This window comes from Harmonia axyridis, chromosome 1 (assembly GCF_914767665.1).
Source record: "Harmonia axyridis chromosome 1, icHarAxyr1.1, whole genome shotgun sequence".
Taxonomy (NCBI): domain Eukaryota; kingdom Metazoa; phylum Arthropoda; class Insecta; order Coleoptera; family Coccinellidae; genus Harmonia; species Harmonia axyridis.
Window position 1 is genome coordinate 57,056,190 of NC_059501.1, and position 22,434 is coordinate 57,078,623.

At 32.0% G+C, this 22,434-nt stretch overlaps 2 protein-coding genes across 2 annotated transcripts in view; one reads left to right on the plus strand and one right to left on the minus strand.

Annotated features, from left to right (window-relative positions):
• Window positions 1-2,690: 2,690 nt before the first annotated feature.
• LOC123682693 (tetratricopeptide repeat protein 37) overlaps window positions 2,691-22,434 on the plus strand; it is a 28,242-nt gene continuing 8,498 nt past the window's right edge. The window contains exons 1-14 of the mRNA XM_045621460.1: window positions 2,691-2,900; window positions 2,958-3,190; window positions 3,249-3,447; window positions 3,509-3,866; window positions 7,146-7,384; window positions 8,497-8,790; window positions 8,917-9,093; window positions 9,356-9,516; window positions 13,080-13,215; window positions 13,294-13,478; window positions 13,734-13,916; window positions 15,024-15,238; window positions 15,983-16,170; window positions 17,523-17,733. Coding sequence (XP_045477416.1) covers window positions 2,820-2,900; window positions 2,958-3,190; window positions 3,249-3,447; window positions 3,509-3,866; window positions 7,146-7,384; window positions 8,497-8,790; window positions 8,917-9,093; window positions 9,356-9,516; window positions 13,080-13,215; window positions 13,294-13,478; window positions 13,734-13,916; window positions 15,024-15,238; window positions 15,983-16,170; window positions 17,523-17,733 — 2,860 coding nt within the window. The 5' untranslated portion in view covers window positions 2,691-2,819. The remainder of the gene's footprint in view (window positions 2,901-2,957; window positions 3,191-3,248; window positions 3,448-3,508; window positions 3,867-7,145; window positions 7,385-8,496; window positions 8,791-8,916; window positions 9,094-9,355; window positions 9,517-13,079; window positions 13,216-13,293; window positions 13,479-13,733; window positions 13,917-15,023; window positions 15,239-15,982; window positions 16,171-17,522; window positions 17,734-22,434) is intronic.
• Window positions 18,572-21,580, minus strand: LOC123682703. The gene is made up of 5 exons (XM_045621464.1): window positions 21,427-21,580; window positions 20,407-20,541; window positions 19,152-19,380; window positions 18,966-19,097; window positions 18,572-18,909 (listed from the first exon to the last, which is right to left on the minus strand). Exons 1-5 carry the CDS (start codon window positions 21,539-21,541, stop codon window positions 18,819-18,821), a joined length of 702 nt encoding a protein of 233 aa, XP_045477420.1. The 5' UTR covers window positions 21,542-21,580; the 3' UTR covers window positions 18,572-18,818.

Below are 22,434 nucleotides of genomic sequence, written 5' to 3' on the forward strand. Positions count from 1 at the left end.
GGTTGTTCCGTACCTGTTACCACCATTTTTAACTGGAGAAGTTTATTTGGATTTCCTTCAAAATAATTTACCTTTTTTGCTTGATGCAGCTGTTGATGTCGGAGGCATGTATTTGCAACACAATGGGACTGCACTTCAATTCATTCAAAGCCATTTTGACCAATTTCTTGAACGAAAATTTTCCGATTCGTTGAATAGTTAGGGGTGGACTTCATAACTGGCGTGCAAAGAGCCCCGACTTGAATCCTATCAATTATTTTGTTTGGGTTACTTAAAATCAGAAGTTTACTCGACCCGGATAATTGATAAAATGCAACTTCTTCAGAGAATCGAGGACGCTTTCAATAAATTGAAAAATAATCAATAACTGATAAGAAAATCAATATCTAGTCTAATTAATTGAGCAGAATTGTAGCCAATTTTGGGAAATTTTTGTGATTTTTTTCCTGTTTCAAAGGCTTTCTTGAAGCATTAAGGTTTTTCATTAATATGCTATGTTTTTCAGAACTCATTTTATTGTTCATTTTCAATTTAGATATTCGATAAATAAATTTAGTTATCGAGGTTATCGTTTTCATTGAAATCATTTCAGCTTTCATCAAACAAAGACCTCTGGAAACCTCTACATTTCATTGTGTTTCAATGTTGGACCCAAAAATTCAATACAATCGGTAAAATTAATAAATACCGAATGAAATTTGTTTTTTTTTTGACATTTTGGTTACTGTGTTGTCAAAATATTCAGGTTCGACCAGATTGCAGATTAAGCCGGGCGCATATTGAGGCTCAGCCTCGATGCCAGACATTGCTAGATACTGCACTTGGGTAATAAATACCTCGCATTCGCGTGCGCATATTGGGATATCAGCATGACCGGTTTCGGTATACTTTGTAATGAAGCTCAGAGGTTGTTGTGAATCACTCAATTCGGTGTATGAGCTGAAGTAAGTAAAAAATCGATCAAAAGCAACAACGTGTTAATGATTCTGAGCAGTGTTTAAAGCTGGTTAAGTGCAATAACCTGAATTTTTTCGTCGATATGTGACAATGGATGAAACATGGCTTTATCATTTCACTCCGGAGTCCAATCGATATAATCGGAGTGGACTGCATACGATGAACCGAATCCAAAGCGAGGAAAAACACAATAGTCAGCTGGCAAGGTTATGACATCAGTATTTTGGGATGCACAAGTTATAATATTCATTGATTACTTCCAAAAGGGCCAGACCATCAACAGCGATTATCATATAAAGCATTATTGGATCGTTTAAAGGATGAAATCGTTAAGAAACGGCCCCATTTGAAGAAAAAAAAGGTGCTGTTTCATCAAGACAATGCGCCTTGTCACAAATCAATGAAAACAATGGCAAAATTGCATTAATTGGGTTTCGAATTGAATAATAAAATCGAATTTTGCCAAAAATATGTGTTTCACTATGGTAGACCAGGGACTTTTCAATTGGCCTGTTATTCCAATTTCAGTTCCATATTTTGAGTTTATATGAAACGTTGATTCACTATGGGACATAAGTGCGTTCTTTGTGGAGAAACTCGCGAATTGAGTGTTGCATGCCAAATTGCATGTTGGGGGCAATGTCATGCTTACTTAAAACATATGCTTCCTATAATCCTCTGTATATATTTATTACTCTGAGCGACTAAAGCAAGAATTTGAGGAAGGAGTGATTGATAATATCTAAGAAATAAAATGAAAACAATTTTTTTTTCGCTCCCATTTCTTTTGTAACCCGAACTGTCGGAGTTTCGGAAATATTTCAGCTGAATAGAGAATCATGAAAAATATCATGTAACATTGTAACAAGGGAAGCTTTTTTACGTATACATATATGATAGAGGAATCGATTATTTTAGGTACTGGAAAATGTGATAGAAGTCCGTTAAAAAAGTTATGGATCTCCATAAAAGAGAAAGAAGTGTATAAGTGACCCCCCAACGAATGAGAATAATAATAACATCAATAGCAGGTTCGAATTCGACACCTTGAAAAACCTTTTAATGTAATACCAATTTTTGTTTAATTGAGGTCACTATTTCGAAAGTTATTAAAAAAAACGAAAACAAAAATGAAACTGTAACACCTTGTATATACCTTGACATATATTTATTTGGGCAATTCATATAAGAATAATGTGAGGAATCAGGCTACAATGGAATACAAGTTACCAGTAGAAGTAAAGTAAAAAGAATCTTTAAAAAATTATAAAATGACACACTCATTATAGGTTTTCTTTACTTTTACTTTATACTAATTTTTGCGAAACATATTAATTCTATGGGAACATCAATGTAGATATTGATGATTTGTAAAATTATGTATTAAATGAGTGAAAAATCACCTCCTGAAGTTTGTCAAAGTACTTTTGAATCACCTTGTACTTGTTCCACAGATTACGGGTGTTATCCGTAATCTGTGACTTTTTCTTTGCAATGGCGTTCGCGGATTTCGGGGATCCCCTTTTTTTGTTATGAAATGGCAGGTGCACAGAGTAACATGTCCTAATTCTAGTGGATTTAAAATAATAATTATTAAATGTATTCGAGCCAAGTACTCCGCATAATAAAAAAATATCATAAACAAGAAGACAGAAAAATGAATTCGAAATAGGTTTAGAAATATTAATGTCAATAACATAAATGGAAAATTTAAAATAATGGAACACATCAGACACATGTCATTGCTTGTGTACTCTAGACTGTAAATATAACCAAAATAAAATTTATTTTTCTTTCAATCACCTCAATCGTAATTTTTAAATTTATTTGAATATTCTTACTTTAATTTTAAATATCAGTAAATGGATATCAAAAGTCATTTGAAAGAAGCTAGAGAAGCAATAAAAAACAGGGATTTCAGGAAATCAATTAAACTATGTAGAGTAAGTATACATACATTGTACTATTAGGAAAATATCTTGTTTCATTTATATTTATAGGACGTTCTGGATGAAGACAAAGACAATTATATAGCTCTTGTTTTTTTGGGGCTTTCAATACAAGAGACCGATCCTTCAGAAGAAAGTGAAAAAGCATTTAGAAGAGCAATTGAAATTAATCCCGAAAATCTATTAGCTTGGAATGGATTAGCTAACTACTTTGAGAAAATAGATACTACAGAAGCCAGATTAGAGCTCATTAAAATTTATACCTTTTTAATAGGGAAAGAAACGTAAGTGACATACTGTAACATAATGAAAATAATTTTCATAAATTTCATTCAATTTCAGTACTGAAAAGAAACTGATAGATTATTGCGAGAAACTATGTAGCCTTTATAAATATACCAATGTTGAAGAAATATGTAAAGTTATTTATAAAAAAGTTGAGAATGGAAATTATTCAGAATCAGCTTTGACAAACAGCAGATCATCCCTTGCAACTATTTTAAAACAGAGTAATGAACTCTCTGATGATATTCTCGAAGTGGTAAGTAAATTTTTATTATATTCTTGTCATAATGAATTTACACATCTACCTGAATTTTCAGTATGAGGATATATTGAGTAGCTTGGTGAGCAGCAATGAAACTGCAACAGTAGATTATTATTCTCAATACTTGACTGTTTTATACAAACAGAAAAAATATGAGAAGCTACTTACACATGTCATAAAAATGTATAAAATGTTTCCTGAAGATGTAATAACAATGAAATGGATTTGTCAACTTTATAATGAGCTCTATGTGGAAAACAAGCCATGTGTTATTTCAGAATATGTGAACATTGATAAGGTTCATAAAAAACTGTCTGCTCTAGAGCCTGAAAGTGTTATGGGAATTTTTACAAAGGCTATATGTGATGTAAATGCAGAAGAACATAGTGGGGCTAAGGATAAACTGCTGAAAGGTAATTTTTTTGATATATGTATATTTTTCCAATGAGATGAATGATAGCCAGATATGCCAAATGGTTTTTGTTGTTTGTACAAGTATAGGATAGACATAATTGATTTAATATGTATTTTGACATTTGCTGTTAAGCTGCAGACGTGTTCTTACCTCTACTGATAATAATTTATCTCTTATGTGTTTGATAAACAATTATGTTTCGGAAAAACTATTGACATTTCAAATACAGAAAAATATAATTGAAAGGCTGGCAATTTTGAGGACTATTCCATCTCTGAGATAAGGGGCCCAGCATTCGGTATAACCTTTAAAGGAGAGCAGAGGGAGATAACATTCTACAAAGAAAAGACGTAATAAAAAACTGCCATGGAATCCCATATCTAATAAAGAGAAAAATGAAAGTAAATCCCCAGTCTTCCAACAGCAAACATTATCAATATTTTATAGTAAAACAAACAACAGTAGAACATATAGAATTCAATAAGAGAATTGAGGAAATTTCCACTTTCTGTTGAAAACATACAAATCAACAATTCACAAAGATCAAAATCAAATAAGCAATCAGCAAGAAACATTGCACATAAGTGCAATCTCAACAAGAATGCATGAAATAATCAGAAAAACTGACTATAATAGTAATTTACGTAACAAGTCCGGAAAATAGGGTTTTTTTGGACGAATAGACAAAATTCCAGTCTGTGAGTCCAAAAAAACCATTTTCGGGCGTGTTGCGTACAATATTTTTTCGGCAACCGTGTAGAATAACACTATCGCTGCTGCTTTCCATATTTTATTACGATTGCGATCAAAAAACATACAAATTGTTGACAACTAATTTCATATGAACTGTCAGCAGTTTTCTCGGTTACTATGGTAATGATCACCTGCATTTATTAAAAATATACATATCCACAAAGACACAAACGACGTGATTCTTTTCCGGACTAGGCCGGGAAATGCTACTTTCTCAGAGAAAAAGCGTCCGGGAAGTGAGCACTTCCCGGACGGTTGCCGAAAAACTATTATTTCATCTGACAGTAGGTCTTACAAAACAGAATTGAAATGACAGAAGCAAAAAAATGTCCTTAATCTATTGAAATCACTCTCAAAACTAAAACAGGATACCTGTTAAAAACAAAGGGATGAGAAGAATTAAGTAGATGCACTAGAAGTAGAAGCATGTTAAATAAAAAATTATAACATACTTCAAGGAAACTAAATCCTAAGGTAAATCAAACAATGGAAATGAATCATAAAATCTATCTCTGTAAACATTTTATTTCTCATGAATGAACATTTGGTGTCAAGAATCTGCAACTTTTGAAACGGTCACAAAAATTTTAAACTTCCTTAACTTTTGTGGAGCAGTATATTCCACTCAATTCCATATTCCATTCTATGTGTATGGTCAATTCAAAAAACGAACTTCAACCTTGCCAAATGACATGAAACAACCGATGACAGTAGGCGCGCAATACTTGCCAAACCTTGGATTTCAGCAGGTATATTGTCGTATTCCTCTTGGACGTATTGGAATTTTTGAAAAGGTTTCTTCTGACACCAGGGCAACTTTTAGAGTAGCTCCAGAACTCGTAGAATGGCTCAATAAGAATTCTCTACTGCACTTAACTTAACTTTATTGATATAAACTCCACAAAAAGGCACTATTACTATAATACAGAACGTGAACGTTTAAAATAGATAGATATGCACGTGGTTTTTGATAGATTGGGACTTCGATGGGAACTAACTCGCAGCTTCCGTGATTCCCTCATATATTTTTCATAAAGTGCTGGTTCATCGCTACTATTTTTAGTATCATTAATTGTATTTTGGTATTACAACAATATACAGAAAATAATAAATATTCTGCTTACTAAAAATTTGACAATTAGGAAAAATATCTTTTTCCAAATATTCAAATTTGCATATTTAATCGGTAATCACTTAAATAAATATATTTCATTCATTATAATATACATTCATAACAATATAGTAAAATTGTGGATTTGAAAATATATCACAATCTGACAATGTAATCTAACCATGTTGGGAACATTCAAAAATTGCGTGTACTTCCTCTATCTATGTTCATTACTCTATGCTTCAATGTAAATAGGAAGAACACAAGAAGACTAAAAAACTTGTACAAAATGAACAAAAAGTAGAAAGGTAAATACCATTTACTCTGCTGCCAGGGTTGGGAACAAATGATGAAGAAAATACTGGAAGAACAACTTGATGATGCTATCCCGAGGTTTCAATTCGAATTTCAAAGAAGGAAATCAACACTTCACCCACTTTCTATCTTTATTCCCAACACGAAACCGAATAAAAAAGTGGCAACCGAAGTATTTTTGAACATAAATAAAAATTTTGACAGCATCTGGGATAAGGGAATGCTTTTCAAAGTGCACAAACAAACATCCTACAATATCTTATTGTGTTTATTAAAAATTTCCTACACAACAGAAAGTTAATCTTAAAAATAAACATTGACCGCTCCAACTACTTTATGCCACACTCCACTGGGTTCACCGCTATCTCCTTTTCTGTACAATACATATTGTATCGAAATTTACCCAGAAAGTGAACGAAATCGCTGCAATATACTGACGATAAACTCTTGGTCTCCTATTAAATTACTTGATAAATGTATCAAAAATTCACAAATTATTGTAGCCAATATCAACTCATGGTGTTCAACCAATTGGAGAATTGATATAATCAAACACTAAATTGCTCTAACTTTAAAAGACTGGATGAAATCAAAGAAATAGACAAATTGTTCCATACCATCCAATAAACGGTACTCCCAGAGCATTCCCATCATCAACACTAATAAAAAGCTTAAGATACTTGAACACATGAAGAACAATCGGACAATACTGCATTCTCATTCACTTCATATAACATTGCTACCAATTACTTTTTTTGAATTGTACAGAACTACGGTCAATATGCCTTTGACTCCTTCAATGGAGAATGGTTATTATTACATATTACGTATATTGAAATAACACTGATCACAACTAAAAAATCACATTTAACTTATAGAAATAAAAAGGAATTATAAAATCAAATATGCATATATAAATCATAACCAAAATATCAAAAATTATGCCAATGATAAATCATTCTATTCTCAAATTGACATTGCTGGAATGCTTTCTTTCATATCTTGGGATAGTTTAAAATTTAGTGTAGAATATTTGAGTATATAAAGATAAAATTAAGTTAACTTCATCATTGAATAATGAATGGAATGTTTTTCTAGTTGTTTCCAGGAAAGCAGATCTGTTGCATGCTTGGATTCTTCTGACAAGAGTGAATATAATGCTCCATTCTTACAATGATGCTGCGGAATCAGCAAAAGTTTCCAAAAAACTCATGCAATCTCCCAAGTATTCTTGTGAGCAGAATACAAGAAGAGAAGTTGAAATTATGCACTTGGAGGCCTTATCTAGATCATCTGAAAGTTCCCATTGGGAAAAAGCTGTAGAATTATATGAAAAGGTGAGTAATGAATTCAATTTTGGGGCTCTCCAAATACAGCATGCTATTAAATTGATGCTAAGGATTTTAGGAGTTGATAATGTCTTTTATATAACTTTTTGTGCCTGTCCAAGTTATCGTCCTTTGAAATTAGGGGAATTTCGTTATAATGTAGGATATTTTCAAATTTTGAGCTGGGGATAGTCTCAAATGATAGGGTTTGACTCGCTGATGACGAATCCGTTCTCAAAATTTGATTCTGTCCATTCAGCTGTATACACGTTAACATTTGAAAGGAAGGGCTTAGAAACTTGGAATACACAGGGTAAAATCCGAATAGAGGTTCGAAATGTTTTTTGTTTATTTCTGCAAATTCAATCAAGATGAAAATGCATGTGGATGTAGAATGACAATTTAAAATGTCATTTTGATCGCATAATCAGAACCATAAAATATTTGAGAAGAGTATCAAAAGATTTTGGTTGTTGATTTGAAATAACAATTTCAAACTCTGTGCAATCATTCAGATCACATTATCAGAACCATAGAAAATTCAAGAAGAGAATTGGAAAAGAATTTCCCAATATAACCCTGACCACAGGCAGTAACTTGGAGGGGTAGGGACATAGACCAAATAATTTTTTTAAAGGTCCTCCTATTTTTGTTGGAATATCACCTCCTACCATATTTCCCACAAATTTAAAACATCCTGTATCTTAGGTATCTTAAATACCTAAAAATTAAAACAAAGATGTAATAATACTAGAGTTATAAGTCAAATACTGTTTTTTTTCAAACTTTATTCAAAGTTATTGCTTGCACTAAAATCTGGACCACCCTGTGTATTTTATTAGTGCATCAATCAATGACCAAAAAAGTTAAGATACTATACTATCAATCAACAAATGTTTAATTGTTGAATAACATTATAGGGACACTTCAAATCCAAAATAATTTCTAAATTTTCTTATTTTGATAATTGAGATTTAATTCACACTCACTGTACAGCTGTAATGTTTCTACTAAAAATTTTCAGATCAATCTCCCTATCTGGTTGAAATGATATGGGAAATATTTGTATTTGTGAATAGAAAGAATTACTTTTAAGAAAAATTAATATTAGATCATTTCAGCTAGATGAAAAATCCAAGGACTTATGCCTTCCTCACTATACTAGAGCAAATATTAAGTTGGGTAATATGGTTGAAGCTAAGCGCTCCATAACCAAGTTGGAACAGACAAAGCCAAGTGAAAGTGCGCATTCTGGAATACTTTTAGCTCAACTGATGAGGAAAGAAAACCACCACAATTATGCCCTGGAAGTTCTAGAAAAGAAACCCATTCAGACTTCTGAGTATTTTTTGGAACTAGGAGTTACTTATTTTGAGATTGAAAAATTTGATGAATGTTTGCTGGCTTTCTTGAAAGTAATATATTAATATTCGCCTCAATATATTCCATCTGATGAAAATATTCATTGTTATTTTCTTTGATTCTTCACATAAGTTATTTGATCATTACATATAAGGTAAAATTGATGGACTTATTTTTAGGCTGCAAAAAGTGATGCAAACAATTATTATTGTTTCTATTATCTGGGTAGATGTTATTGTGAAATGAAACAATATGATAAGGCAAGGAGATGCTATGAAAGATCCTACAAGTTATGCCCTTCATTTAGTAATGCAGCAATAGAACTGAGTAAAATTTATAGGTTACTCAAAAACTGGGTGAGTATAACAAAACAAATGAAAATAATTCTTCCCATTTCAAACATACAGACTAATAGTTTAATTTATTATTACTTATTAAATCTTTTTTCAAAACAACTCCTATCATTTCTGATATTATTGGATACTTTTGATGATGAATTCAAATATTAGCACTAATAAAATTAAAATTTTAAATGGATTGATTTGAAAATAGTGAATATTAAAATGTGTGATATTACTCTGTTGGTTTATGAATATCTTATTCTTTAACTTGTTTCAGGATTCCAACGCTGCCTTATTGAAAACCATCACAAAAGATGTGATAAATAAAGGGAATACATGGGCTTGGTTGCAGATGGGTTTGAATTCAATGGAACAAGGGGATTATGATAGAGCTATTCAGTATCTGAGACTGGTGTCAAGGGTGGATGAAGATAATGGGTGAGTTTGAAATGTAAAAAAACAATATATATATATATATATATATATATATATATATATATATATATATATATATATATATATATATATATATATATAATAGATAAGGATGTTAGGAATTATATATATATATATATATATATATATATATATATATATATATATATATATATATATATATATATATATATATATATATATATATATATATATATAGGGTTTTTGGATAATATTGATACAATTCAAAATTGGACTACAATACAACAAATAGTCAGCTGATTAACTGAATAATCACCTACATAAATTCTTCTTGAATTTATCCCAGTGTTCACAAGTGAGCACTGATCTTGATAAAACAATTCAACAATTTATAAGCGTGTATCTTTCAATGATAGAATAGCATAAATTACTGAACACAGAAATATCAAAACATAATACAGTGTTCCATTTTCCTGCATCGTTGCAGTTTTGCATAAATAGCCTTGAGTTCATAACCTTCAGACAATTTTTATACAAGGTGTTTCATTGGTGAAGGGAAAACTTAAACAGTAAATAGAGGACACCGAGGTGGTTCTACATATACTCCATTTATTGGGTCTGACAGCTTGGTTACCGAGATACAGGGCGATGAATGAATTTTGCTCATTTCTTTCTGAGGTCATAACAAGCGAACCACCCAGTATATTTTCTTCATATTTGGCACACATCTTTCTTATTTAAAGCTTAAATGAATCACCTAATGATCAGTGGGAAAATCCAGGTCCGGATTAACAAAAAATTATGAAACGATTGTAACCTTGAAACAACACCCTGTATATCGAAATTTTGAAAATCCGTTCTTAGATTTGAAAAGAGCACAAAAAACTGAACGAAGTCGCAAAATTCAAATTTCCGCACAGACAATTGTGTTGCACCAATTTTCAACTTGAAAGTGAAGTTTATGAGAAATTGGATATCGAAAACTATCGATTTCCATTTTATTTTGAAATACTTACAATTATTGATTAAATACATTAGTTTTTTTCCTTCAGACAAACCCATTGTTTTAATCACCAGGAAGATATAGATATGTTCATAATTCAAAATTGATCGCTTGAATATTTTATTGACACTGTTCTAGTTTTTCCGTTTACCAATGAAACACCCTGTATAATGTTTTTCAAAATAAACTATAATATTCTATGGAATCAGGAAAATAATCAATAATACCTAGATACTACTGTAGCGATCCTGCAGTGCAGAATATTGGCTCCAACATTGAGGAGAGCCTTCATCCATTCCTCTTTTATTTTAAAAGCGATGAAGATAATTGATCAAGACATGAGAGCAGGACTAAGATGCATAGAATACCTGGTGTGTTTACTGATTCGATTTTGTTTCAGACTTTTTGAGAGACCCACCTGTTGCTTTGGTGGTCTGCTTCACCAGAGTGCTGTAAGGTGGCGCTCTTTAAAATTTTTCGAATTCCCGCATCTGCCTGTGCCGTTTAAAAAGGAAATACTGATTTTAGACACTGCAAACATTCACAATAAATTACAATTCAGTTCATATCGAATTTTTACTAAAATGAATGGAATATAATGACAGACCATAAAATATTATTGTTCTATACTCAAAGTTCACGACAAGAGCGTACAAATAAGGGGATACTGGGGGTAATTACACGGTGCTCCTAAATTGGAGATACAAATGAAAATGATAGATTTCCGGATCATTTCAAGAAAAAAAGTCCTATAACATGAGTCCCCAAACATTTTGTTTTGAGATACATGTGTTGAAGTTCAAGTTATTTTCTCGTATAACCTTTCCTTCACAAGATATTTAATATGAATTGGCCATAGATATTCCAGTTTAAAGTTTTCACTATGTGATATGCTAATTTTGAATGCAAATCTACAGGGTGATATATTTTCTGGAAGGATGCCTGCTTCCTTCCTCCAAATCTATATTTTGGTGAATGGCTGTTAGTTTAGAAAAATGTAGAAAAAAAACTCTGGTCCAGTACTACACTTTTTGGTTTGTTATAGTTTTGTCGTATCTGCTATCGATTTCGAGAAAAATCTCTAGTAATCCTCAGGAAAATCCAAATTATTTTTAAGATCCAGCTAGTAAGCTCTAATGAATGCATTAATTATAAGTTTTGGTATTTATTTACCTAATCTGTAGCGAAGATTAATAAATATTTGATAAACTGTACGACACACTAGAAACAACCTGTATATTGAGAGCAAAGCCTTTGTGGGCTCATATTCATGAAACTTTTTTTTCTTAAAATTATTCAAGTAATTTCTCATTTTCCTTCGTAACTCTTATTTGAGAACAAGGTAAGAACAACCGAATTAGTAACAACAAAAATTATTTCGAGTAATTTGGTTCAAACTTCATTATCAAACTTCTTTTTCTAACATTACAGATATGAATAAAAGTTGTCGTCAAAAATTTTTTTTTCGATTATCCCTCCCCAAGAAAAAAAATGATCTACGCCCTTGGTTCACAAGAGTCGAAAATTGAGAGAAATGTCAAATGTAAACGATGTATGCGCCATCTGAAAAGCCCGCGATCCCTCGAAATCAAGTAGGTATAAATCCGAAAAATCTCCCGTTTTGTCTGAAAGTTTTACAGGTATAAGTAGACACACCAGGTATTCTATGCATCTTAAGCAGGACTACTGCCTAAGTACCAATGTGAATATAGCAATATGTCTTCTAGGCAGGAAAATCAATGACTTCTGATGTCTATAGCCTCACCAGGATACTGGAGAAAACCTTAGAGTTTAAAAAACTGCCCTATGTGCTTTTATTGATATTGAAGGCGCGTTCTCAAATACGCCTTGACAGTCCATACACCGTGCGATATACCGTGCGATACACCGTGCGCTGGTCAGGAGGGGTGTGGACTTGTGGAGCCGGCAACGTTGGCGTGGATTATGGCATCGCCGAGAATAAAAGCGCGATCCACAACCGCGCGACTAGAAATACAGAGGAGTCATACGCGCGATTTCGCGCTACCATATGAACATTTGTATATGACGCCTCTGTATCTTTAGTCGCGCGGATTGTGGATCGCGCGTTTACGCGCGATCATCTGAACTGACCCTAACCAATATGCAATTTGGTGTAACGATCTTAACTGCAACGCCCGCAAACGGGTGCTACAGGGGGGTTATTTATCGCCACTACTGTAGTCACTAATCGTTGACGACCTACTAAATATACTCTCGAAGGCGAATTTTGAGATCTGTGGGTGTGACAATGACTTTGTGATAGTGGGTCGGGGCAAGCACGACGTCACGGTCTGCGATCGGATGCCGACTGCCTTAACCCTAGCTCACGAGTGGTGCCTACGAGAAGGTCTCAATATAAACTCCAAAAAAAAAAAATTTTAGTGCCATTTACGAGAAGGAAGAAATTTTCTCTCAAAGCACTAATAATGAATGGGATTACCCTAATCCCAGTTTCACAAAACTTGTCTGTCAGGAAATAAAAACATATATTATTATACCAATTTCTCTATAATAGCCCACTAGAAAAATAGGGCATATCAAAAATTTTTTACTCTTTCAGGCACTGTTGGGAAGCCTTGGCAGACGCTTATTTATATAAAGGAGCATATACATCTGCATTGAAAGCTTATGAAAGAGTTCTTGAAATTTCTGTTGATGCTCTTTATCCTGCTCTACAAATTGCACTGATCAAAAAGGTAGCTTAAAATCTGTTATTATTGATGATGAATGTTGCCTAAAAACTTCAATTAACTCTTATAATTTTTTACTTTCAGGACTTGGGTCATTTCCACGAAGCGATGCTAGACTTTGAAGCTCTTCTTTGTAAGAATAGAAAATGCATTTTGACCTTAACTGGTTTGGCAGAGACTTGTTTGAAAAAAGCTGCGGAATGTATTCAGGAACAGAGATTGGGAACAGCTCGAGATTGTGCTCAATATGGAGTCGAAGCTGTTTCTAGGTATTTATCTCTATCACTCTACTTTTTTTCCTCTCTTTGTTAAGAATGGTTAAAAATGTAAAAAAAATATGAAAAAACCAGCAGGTGATCCCTGAAGTAGAGCATCAAGATAGGGATTTTCAATAATTAACTCCACCTCTTTTAGAAACTATATGCCATTATATCTAGTTCGCTTCCATGAATCATCTTTTTGAAGCACCCATTACATATTGGCCATTAATCAAAATTTTTTGTCTATATCCATTCATTTCACAGAGCTATCAAACAAGGCAGCGAAATATCTGCTCTCTGGAAGATACTTGGAGACTGTTGTATACTTGTTGCAAAACTACCAGAAAAATACTGCTGCTTGATGATCATGCGAGCAATAGACGAGCCCAATCATTATGATGGTGATAAAATACTGGAGAAGGAAGATTTACTGCAACTTGCAGTAAGGTATGTTTATATTTATGAAAATTATTATATTAATATATGTAGCAGTTTTCGTTGATTTTGGGGCAATGCTGACTAATAAAGATTTAAATAGAGTCTTCTTTTCTTCACCATCAATTCAACACAAATTTTTCAATATTATGGATTGTTAACTTTCCAAGTTGCAATAGCTTAAATTCTACTAGAAAATCATTGATATCAAAAATGCAGTCACAAATAGATTTTCTCTCTAATTTGGCCCCATATTTTTCAACAAAATCCTTCAAAAATTAAATGAACCAGAAAAACAGAGAATTCAAGATTGAGATCAAACAGTATTTTCGAGAACATCCCCAGTATTTATCTAAAAATTTCAGTTAGGAACAATTACAATAACGAAAGATTTGCTGTTAATAACGAACTTCTATAATTTATTTAAAATCCAAAAGTTCCATATAGTTGATTTGTCGTTTTTAGCTTAGCCATATATATAAGGGCACATTTCTGACTGGTATGCTTCCACCTTATAAATTTACAGAAAAAATAATCCTAAAGTATTGAACAATAGTTTGCAAGTGGTTCACTGATTGGACTGTAAAAAATAAGCAATGACTCAATTGGGACCTATATTCAAATCTAAGTCAAATACATTCTTGCACCAGACTCACTAGAACACTAATTGGTTTTCTTCCTCCATGAGTGCTGCTGATCACGTTCAAGTAAATGCTCAGAAGAGTCCAAAAACTGAACACTAGAACTGATAGCTAAAACTAACTATGTACATAGTATTTATCTATGAAAATAGCGGCATATACACTTAAGAAAAAATGAGAATGATTAAATCATGTGACTGAGGCAATTTTTTTTAAGTTTACAGTAATTGTTTGTTTGGATTGTGTTTTTGGTTGAAAAAATATTCTCTTACAATTGCAGACACTTGATCAAGTGAAAATCTGTGAAAGTCGTCTATGTGGATCTTCCGAAAAGTAATCCAAACACTTACAAATACCGAACAGACCTAGTAATGCGATTTCTAGTTGATCTTTCTGCATCATCTTTATTTTAGTGCATACAATTTATAATAATTAACTGCATTCCAAAATATCTAGTTATATTCAATTAATCTTTTAGGTGTTATAGTAAAGCAATCGTTTTGACTAAAAGCAATGATCTCCTATGGCATGATCTGGCGGTAGCTTACTTTCTACAAGCTAAACATTCGGAAGATAAGGAATTGGCTAATGAAATTTCAACAAAAGCACAGGCTATTTTACAGCAATGTTCTTCTAAAAATCCAACATATTGGCAACATTGGAATTTGCTGGGTATAATTCTAATGACTAAAGGTAATCAGAGATATTATATTCTTTATCCCACAGCAAACAACAAACAATAAGAACAACAAAATATTTTAATATTCTGCCAAAGAAGTGAAATATGTATCTTGGTAATTGTGCATTTTCGAAAAGATTTTGCCGTTGAAAATTCTTTTTTTCTATTTAAAGATTCCTGTACAACCTTTTTCGTGCAGTGTTAAATAACTTTTATAGGCTTTTTTGAATCATTTCGATATAGCTTTCATTTACTAGGACTATTATATTTGGCTCAAATCATCTTCGAAGAGTAATGAAACAATTATATTAGAGTCATATATGTAGGTACTTCCAACCAGGTTTTTGAAGACATCTTATGATGTTAACACCATTTTCCTGAAATTTCTGTTCACCATATAAATGAACAATTTTCCAAACATCATAGGGAAACATTTTTTTCTGTGATCTTTTGTGATTCTGTTCATTCATTATAATATTTTCAAAATTCTTCTGAGAGTAATTCTGTTAATTTTATTTATATTTACATCTATCTCGTTGGTGTTATGGGATTATTATTAATAGCTCCTTTTTAACTTTTTATTTTTGAATTGACCTTAATATATAAAGCTTGTATCGAAAATGCTTTTCTATTCTGCTACATGTGCCACATGTTATTTTGAATTACCCAAATCAAAAATAAAAACAAATATTTTTGTATAATAAACTTGGAATTATTTGATCAAGGTAATATTGGAAAATGAATTATTCTTTTTTTAGATCATCCAAACTACGCTTTTGCCCAACATTGTTTTATAAAAGCTGTTACAGTAAATCGTAACTGTGCTGTTGCCTGGACAAATTTGGGAGTTCTCTATTTGAAACTAGAAAATATCTTGCTAGCCAATCAAGCTTTTGGACAAGCTCAAAGATCAGATCCTAATTATATTCAGAGTTGGATTGGACAAGTAGGTACTTGTAGTATTATTTTGAGATTTGATATTGAAGTCGTATCGTCTAATATTGCTTTAAAGCTTATTCCTTAATCTATATCTCCTCAAATCGTGAGTGAATTTTTTTTTTCATTATTTTTTTTATTATATTTATCCTCATTACTGAGAATAAAAATAAGGCTGTTCATTAAAAACTCTGATGTTTTTATCAGTATTCATCACCTATTGGCTGTCATAATTCCGTCAGGATATTTTTTGTATCTGTTCTTCAATTATTTGATGGAAAACTAATTTTATTCCTTCGTTTCTTTATACAACAGAATCACTCTTAGAATCTCCTGAAAAAGCTGGTGTAATTTTCAAAATATGATTTATTTTTTATGTTTATTGAAAACTATCGGATACCGGTGTTGTGTTGTGTAAATGTGAAGCAAGACTAAAAGCTATTTCAATGAAGTTCAGTTCGAAAAAGACCAAATTCCAGAAATTGTATATATGTGTTGCTACAAGGATACGGAATACAATACTTTTTACAGCAGTCATATTTTCAACACAATTCCATTTACCACTCTTTTGGAATGGTTTTCCTGAGAAAACGAAAAAGTATATAAAAATATTAAATACTTTCTTGAAAGGTTCGATTTTTATGATTGAGATATATGCCATCATCAACTGTCACCATATCATGAAAAAAGAATAGTCCTCATTCAAGTTTGTCTATTCTGGATTAAATCTATCATTTCATTGAATTATTCAAATGCTTCAAAAATAAATGGCTGCATCTTTCTTCTTGCTATAAACTCGCCACTCCACAAAAATTTGATAGTTTTTCTTCTTGTCGCTTAGCATTACTTCGACCCTCCCTAAATGTAGATTGGATTAGAGGAGGGGCGAAAAATCATCCAATCTCGCATGCACCTTCACCTAATGATCTATTTTGCATCCCCGGGCCATTTACCAGAAGTAATGTCTCAATGGACTTTATTACCTTTCTGGGAGCTACGTCCATTCACATTTCTGCTCTTAATTATCATTATCAAATAAGTAGTTGTTTCTCACTAAAAACTGGAAATAGCATTTGAATTGATGAAGTGTATTTTCGTTTTTTTTTTTCACCCCATGATCATCATATAAATTTAATTACTCAAATCACTCAAACCTTCATATAAACGCTTTAATAAGTAAAATACGCTTTAATGAAGTAAATTAAATTGGAGTTGCGATCTTACACTTTTCTGGGTTGACTGCAGTACCTTCATGTATGGGAGTTAACAACTAATAACATATTTTAGAAAATTGTGTAGTTCTATATCGTCAGGGGTTTATAAGCGAGTGATGAGCAAGTATAGAGTATAGATTCTTTTCAGGGTATTTTGGCTGAAGTGCTAGATCAAGGAGATGAGGCTATGGATCTCTTCAGACATAGCACAGATTTAGGTTTCCACCCACAAGGTGCTCTGGGCTATGGGCATTGGGTCTGTAGGAAGTTGATGCAATCACCTATGGCGTCATCCTTTGATGCCATAGATAAGTTACATGCAGTACCAGTAGCTTGCGATGCTCTGACTTGGTATACTCGTGAGTATGGCTTTTTCTCATCAATTAAGGCAACTAGATTATGAATAATATCTTACTAACAACTTATTCAGTGTTAAGAAAATAGTGATTGATCAACTCTTCGAGAAATAACAGGATCAGGAAACTTTTCATGCAAAATTGCAATTGTTTTGTTGTTTGTGTGGCGCGAAACGCTGTCTTATTGAAAATAAACGTTGTCTACATCAATATCTTTCAATTCCGGTCACAAAAAAGTCATAAACATAGCTTGGTAGCGCAATCTATTCATTGTTCAGTTCCACTAGCCTCATTATCTATTCAGTAGGGGTTTCGTCAATACTACAGGCTACAACAGCAATATTCTTAGTAGTTCTTGAGTGACGCACAGTTGCGATTCCTCACATCACCAACTTGTCCCAACAGCTTAATTGTTTTTACCGGTTCCACTATGCCGCCTAGAAAGTGCTTCACGGCGACCCAAAAGTGCTTTAGTTTTGCGAAATGTGACTGAAAAATTCTCACTATTTTTATAGTGAATTTTAACAATTTCAATGCATTGTTGAAGTGTGTATTTTCATATCCACAATTGGTGTAGTTATTAATTGTCAAATATCAAAAGATGACAGCTTCAAAATTGGCAGCAGCCAGATAGAGGGTTTTTCAAAATTAAACCTCTTATTGGAAAACCTTGTACCTATAGACAGTGAAGTGGTCTTCAAGGGTGCAATTAATGATGAGTTCTGAGTTCATTTCAGAGCTTTCTTCAATTTATGTTTGGTTATTAAAGTAGAGTTTTCTAAAAACTGTGTAACTGTCCTCCTTTCTTTTCAATACATCTTTTTTATACTGGATCTACAACCCAAATTATTCATTTAGATTGATCAAAATATCATATTTCGGTTATAATATTACATTATAACTAACGCCTTTGAGATGTGATTAGAATCAATTCCATTGAATGAATAAAAGTGGAAATAAAGCAATTAAATATAACAACCATTTTATTTGGAAGTCGTTTTTTCTATATTAACACAAAATATAAATACTTCCATCAATAAATAAATAAATAAATAATTCAATAAATATTTGATTTAAAACTTTTAAAATTATTTCACTTCACAAGTTGGATACAGGTCCCTGCATTGCTCGATAGAGGTTGTTTTGTTTTTAGGGTTATAACTCTCAAAAGTTGAATCACTGAAATAAGAATTAGTCATTATTTGTAATCAATTAAATTAAAAATACTGACATACCTCATAACCCTTAAAACAGCCCTGAACAATGAGCTGTTTTCGGCAATGAATTTCGTTTCACAAACGAATTTTTTTCGGCATTCAATCTCATCCAATTTCATCTCTTTGAATATTCTCTCTGTCAAATTCAATCTGAAATTATTTAATTTTAGAAGGTGCTCCTAATATTCTTATTGTATTTATTACCTCACGAGGAAGGAGAATATTTTTTCCATATAGTTCAAATTTCCTAAACTCCTTTTATATCCTGCAAGATTATCATCCCGTTTTCTATTGAGGTTGTTATTATAATTTATTGTAGAGAATCTTTTGAACGGTCCTTCGAATTCGTGTGGTCCAGAATATTCTGAGTGGTCGTGTATATATTCGATTCCATCAGATGGAGGATGTAGGTATACTTCTTTTGGGTGATAGTCTAATTTGAAAAAAAAATAGCATTGTTTACAAATTTTCCATAGCTTTTCAGCAGAATGGTTAGTATCAATTCAATGCAGCTGGATATGGAATACTCCATCCCTTCTTCTCATTCTTAAAAATATTTTCATTCAACACATAATGAAATTGAAACTAATTTATATAATATAATAATTATTACAATTCAAATAATGATGAAGTAGGTGTGGATTGATTTTCATTTCGAAAGAATGGAAATAATTTGTTGGATATAGTTTTCAATATACAAACAAAATTGAATGAAACTAAGTTTTAAACTTCTTAGTATAGATTTACTGTAAAAATTGAACTCATAAGAAACCAGACCATATTTAATAATTGTTAAATAGGAACACATTTATGGTTATGGTTTTTTGGCACGATGGTTGAAAGGTACACACTAATAAGTCGTTGTAAACGGTTTCGCAGTTCTATATGTTTTTAAAATTTGCTGGGATATATTTAAACTGAACCTCGACAGTCGTCTTCGTGGTCATGCTGTCGAGAAGAAAATTTTAAATCATCGCAGGGTCAAAATTTCATCTCCAACCGGGTGTTGATGCGTGAAATGGTTTGCTCTCGACAATTGTGAACTCGGTGTCTGTTATTGCCTTCAAAAAAAGGTAGGACACTGTGTGTAATTTATCTATTAATTTTTTGAGTTTTATAGGCTTCGCCTTAACTCTAAGAATGATAGCTTGTCATCTTCGGGAGATGTTGCTTGCTGGATTGTCAACCTAGTTGTTTCGATATGAATTTTCGAAATTTTTTTCTGGATTAAAGAACAAATAATTCCTAATTTAGAATACACGGCATGATATTTACTATAAGATTTGTTTTATTTGTTATATTTTAATATTATGATAGAAGGAAAAAATAGACTTTGTGGTAGAGAATTCTAACTATTCTTATTTCTATCACAAGAATCTAGCCTAGAGCCTATCGGCTCTAGGTTTCTAGTTCCTCCTCATGAAAGTAAAGTAAAGAATGAAATATCAAATACTCTCACCTTTATATCCTGCGTATTTTATGAGTGCGTAAAGTTTTCCTCCAAAAACTAGGACGGTAAAAATTACTCCAATAACAGCCACCAACTTCACTTTGATTGCTAAAAATGTCAAATATTGGAACAGTGCTGTACCGTCTGGAAAAAAAGTGCTTTGTTAGGATATATTAGGATTATTATGGATCTGCAGTTTGAGTATTTGGTATGTCTTTTTTTATTGGATATTATTTTTCATACGTGGTGTATATTGTATATCCTCGAAATTTTGATCAATTTAAATAGGTACAGTTTTTGTTTATTCTATAATTTTTAAAAATCTAAATTTATTTGAAATTGTAAAGTTTGCATCGTAACTTCAGACTTATCCGTAACCTATTGCACTACAAAAAAACATAGGCTTTTTGTTGCTACTTTGAGAACTTATAGTTATAGCAAAAAGAATAGTGTTTGATATTGTGGAAAATCGATTGGTTCTACGAATTTATTCCCATCTCGAGGATCTACAAATATCAGTTTCAAATGCTAAAAATCGGGAGCTTAAAATTGAAAGACAAAACCACTTGTATCTACTATAAAACAAAATCATAATGAAATGTTTTAATATTTGAAAACGATTCTAATTTGAATGGAAAAATAGTAATTACCTGTGTTAATTTTTTTAGCTTTCATAATTTTCAAAATGTGAACTGAAAATTTTAAGGTAGGAATTTTTGCTCTCAAGTTTAATCATCATATAATGATGTGATAATCCTAAACAGAACACACAGGTTAGATTTTTTTAGGAATCAAGAACCGATTTTTTAAATAATTGTAATGATGATGAATCTTTAACTTCAACTTCAATATTCAAAGATTATTAGTTGGAATGTGTATATTATACAAAATTGAATAGAAAAAAAAACCGTCCGCCGTTCTACGCAGTACGTGTGTGAATTACAGTGTTTTTTTCACTTCATAATGTTATGGAAATTTTAAAATTGCAACCTTTGCTTTGGAATAAAAAGTTTTCATAGAAATACTCACAATACAATCCATGTTTGATATGATGTTTTTTTCTTGCTTCAATTTCATTGTCAGCACTAGCACAATGAAAATAAATGAAAATTAAAACCAAAAGAACTGAACGCAGGTTAATCATGTTGTTGGGTAGGTTTAGACGGTTATATTTTTTACATTACGAATTGTTTCATTTATATAGACGACAATAGTGCACACATGATGAAGCAGAGGATATGGAAGATGGAAGTGATAGTTGTTGACAGAATCAATTAGAGAAAGAATTTTTGATTTCCCTTTCAGAATACGTTTCTTTCGATTAACACCTCATTAGCACCGGTTCTAGTTTTCCTTATGTAAATAAACAAAAGAGTCTTCAGATTTTTCGTAGCTGATTATTGTCTTCCCTTCATTTAATTTTCCGATTCCAATAGCCTGAAGTATTCAGAATTTCTAAATGCAAAAAATTATATACTGAAACTAATAATCATATAGTTTTTTTATTCTTTGTTTCATCTTTTAGCAAGAATTAGGATAATCCATAATCGCATCTAAGTTCACCTAAGGCGCCAAAATTCAGGGGCGGCATTTCAAGCTTGATCAGCAAAAATCCTTTGTGTATAAAATCGAAGTATCGAATGATAACACAGGCCAACACACATTTTGGTGCCTGCGATTTTTTAACTGTTCCTGATTGATTTTTGGATGCAGAATGTAAAAAAGTTCTCAGATTTTGTCTATCAGATTTAGTTTTTGAGATTTTTAAAAAAATTGTGTATATAATTTACGTTATGACTGTTATAATATATAATATTACTATTGACAGTTAAAAAAAACAAAGACACATGGATTTAAGTATTCATTGCAAAAACTTAATTAACATAATTACATTAGTCACTAATCACATAAAAATTTTCTTTTATACGATTTTCTAGAATGGAGTTTACTAGGGCAGTCTCACTGAAGGCTCCAGCAGTAGTCCGCCATCATGTGGCTATCCCATCGTCCTTGATAACGATCTTCCATTGTTTTAAT

What these genes read in the sequence shown, in the direction of transcription:
- LOC123682703 (XM_045621464.1), bottom strand. Translation starts at nt 21,541, where the DNA reads ATGATTAACCTGCGTTCAGTTCTTTTGGTTTTAATTTTCATTTATTTT. An exon ending in AAAATACGCAGGATATAAAG is followed by an intron (nt 19,381 to 20,406) that starts GTGAGAGTATTT and finishes TTTTCAAATTAG; the next exon opens with ACTATCACCCAAAAGAAGTA. An exon ending in GCTGTTTTAAGGGTTATGAG is followed by an intron (nt 18,910 to 18,965) that starts GTATGTCAGTAT and finishes TTCTTATTTCAG; the next exon opens with TGATTCAACTTTTGAGAGTT.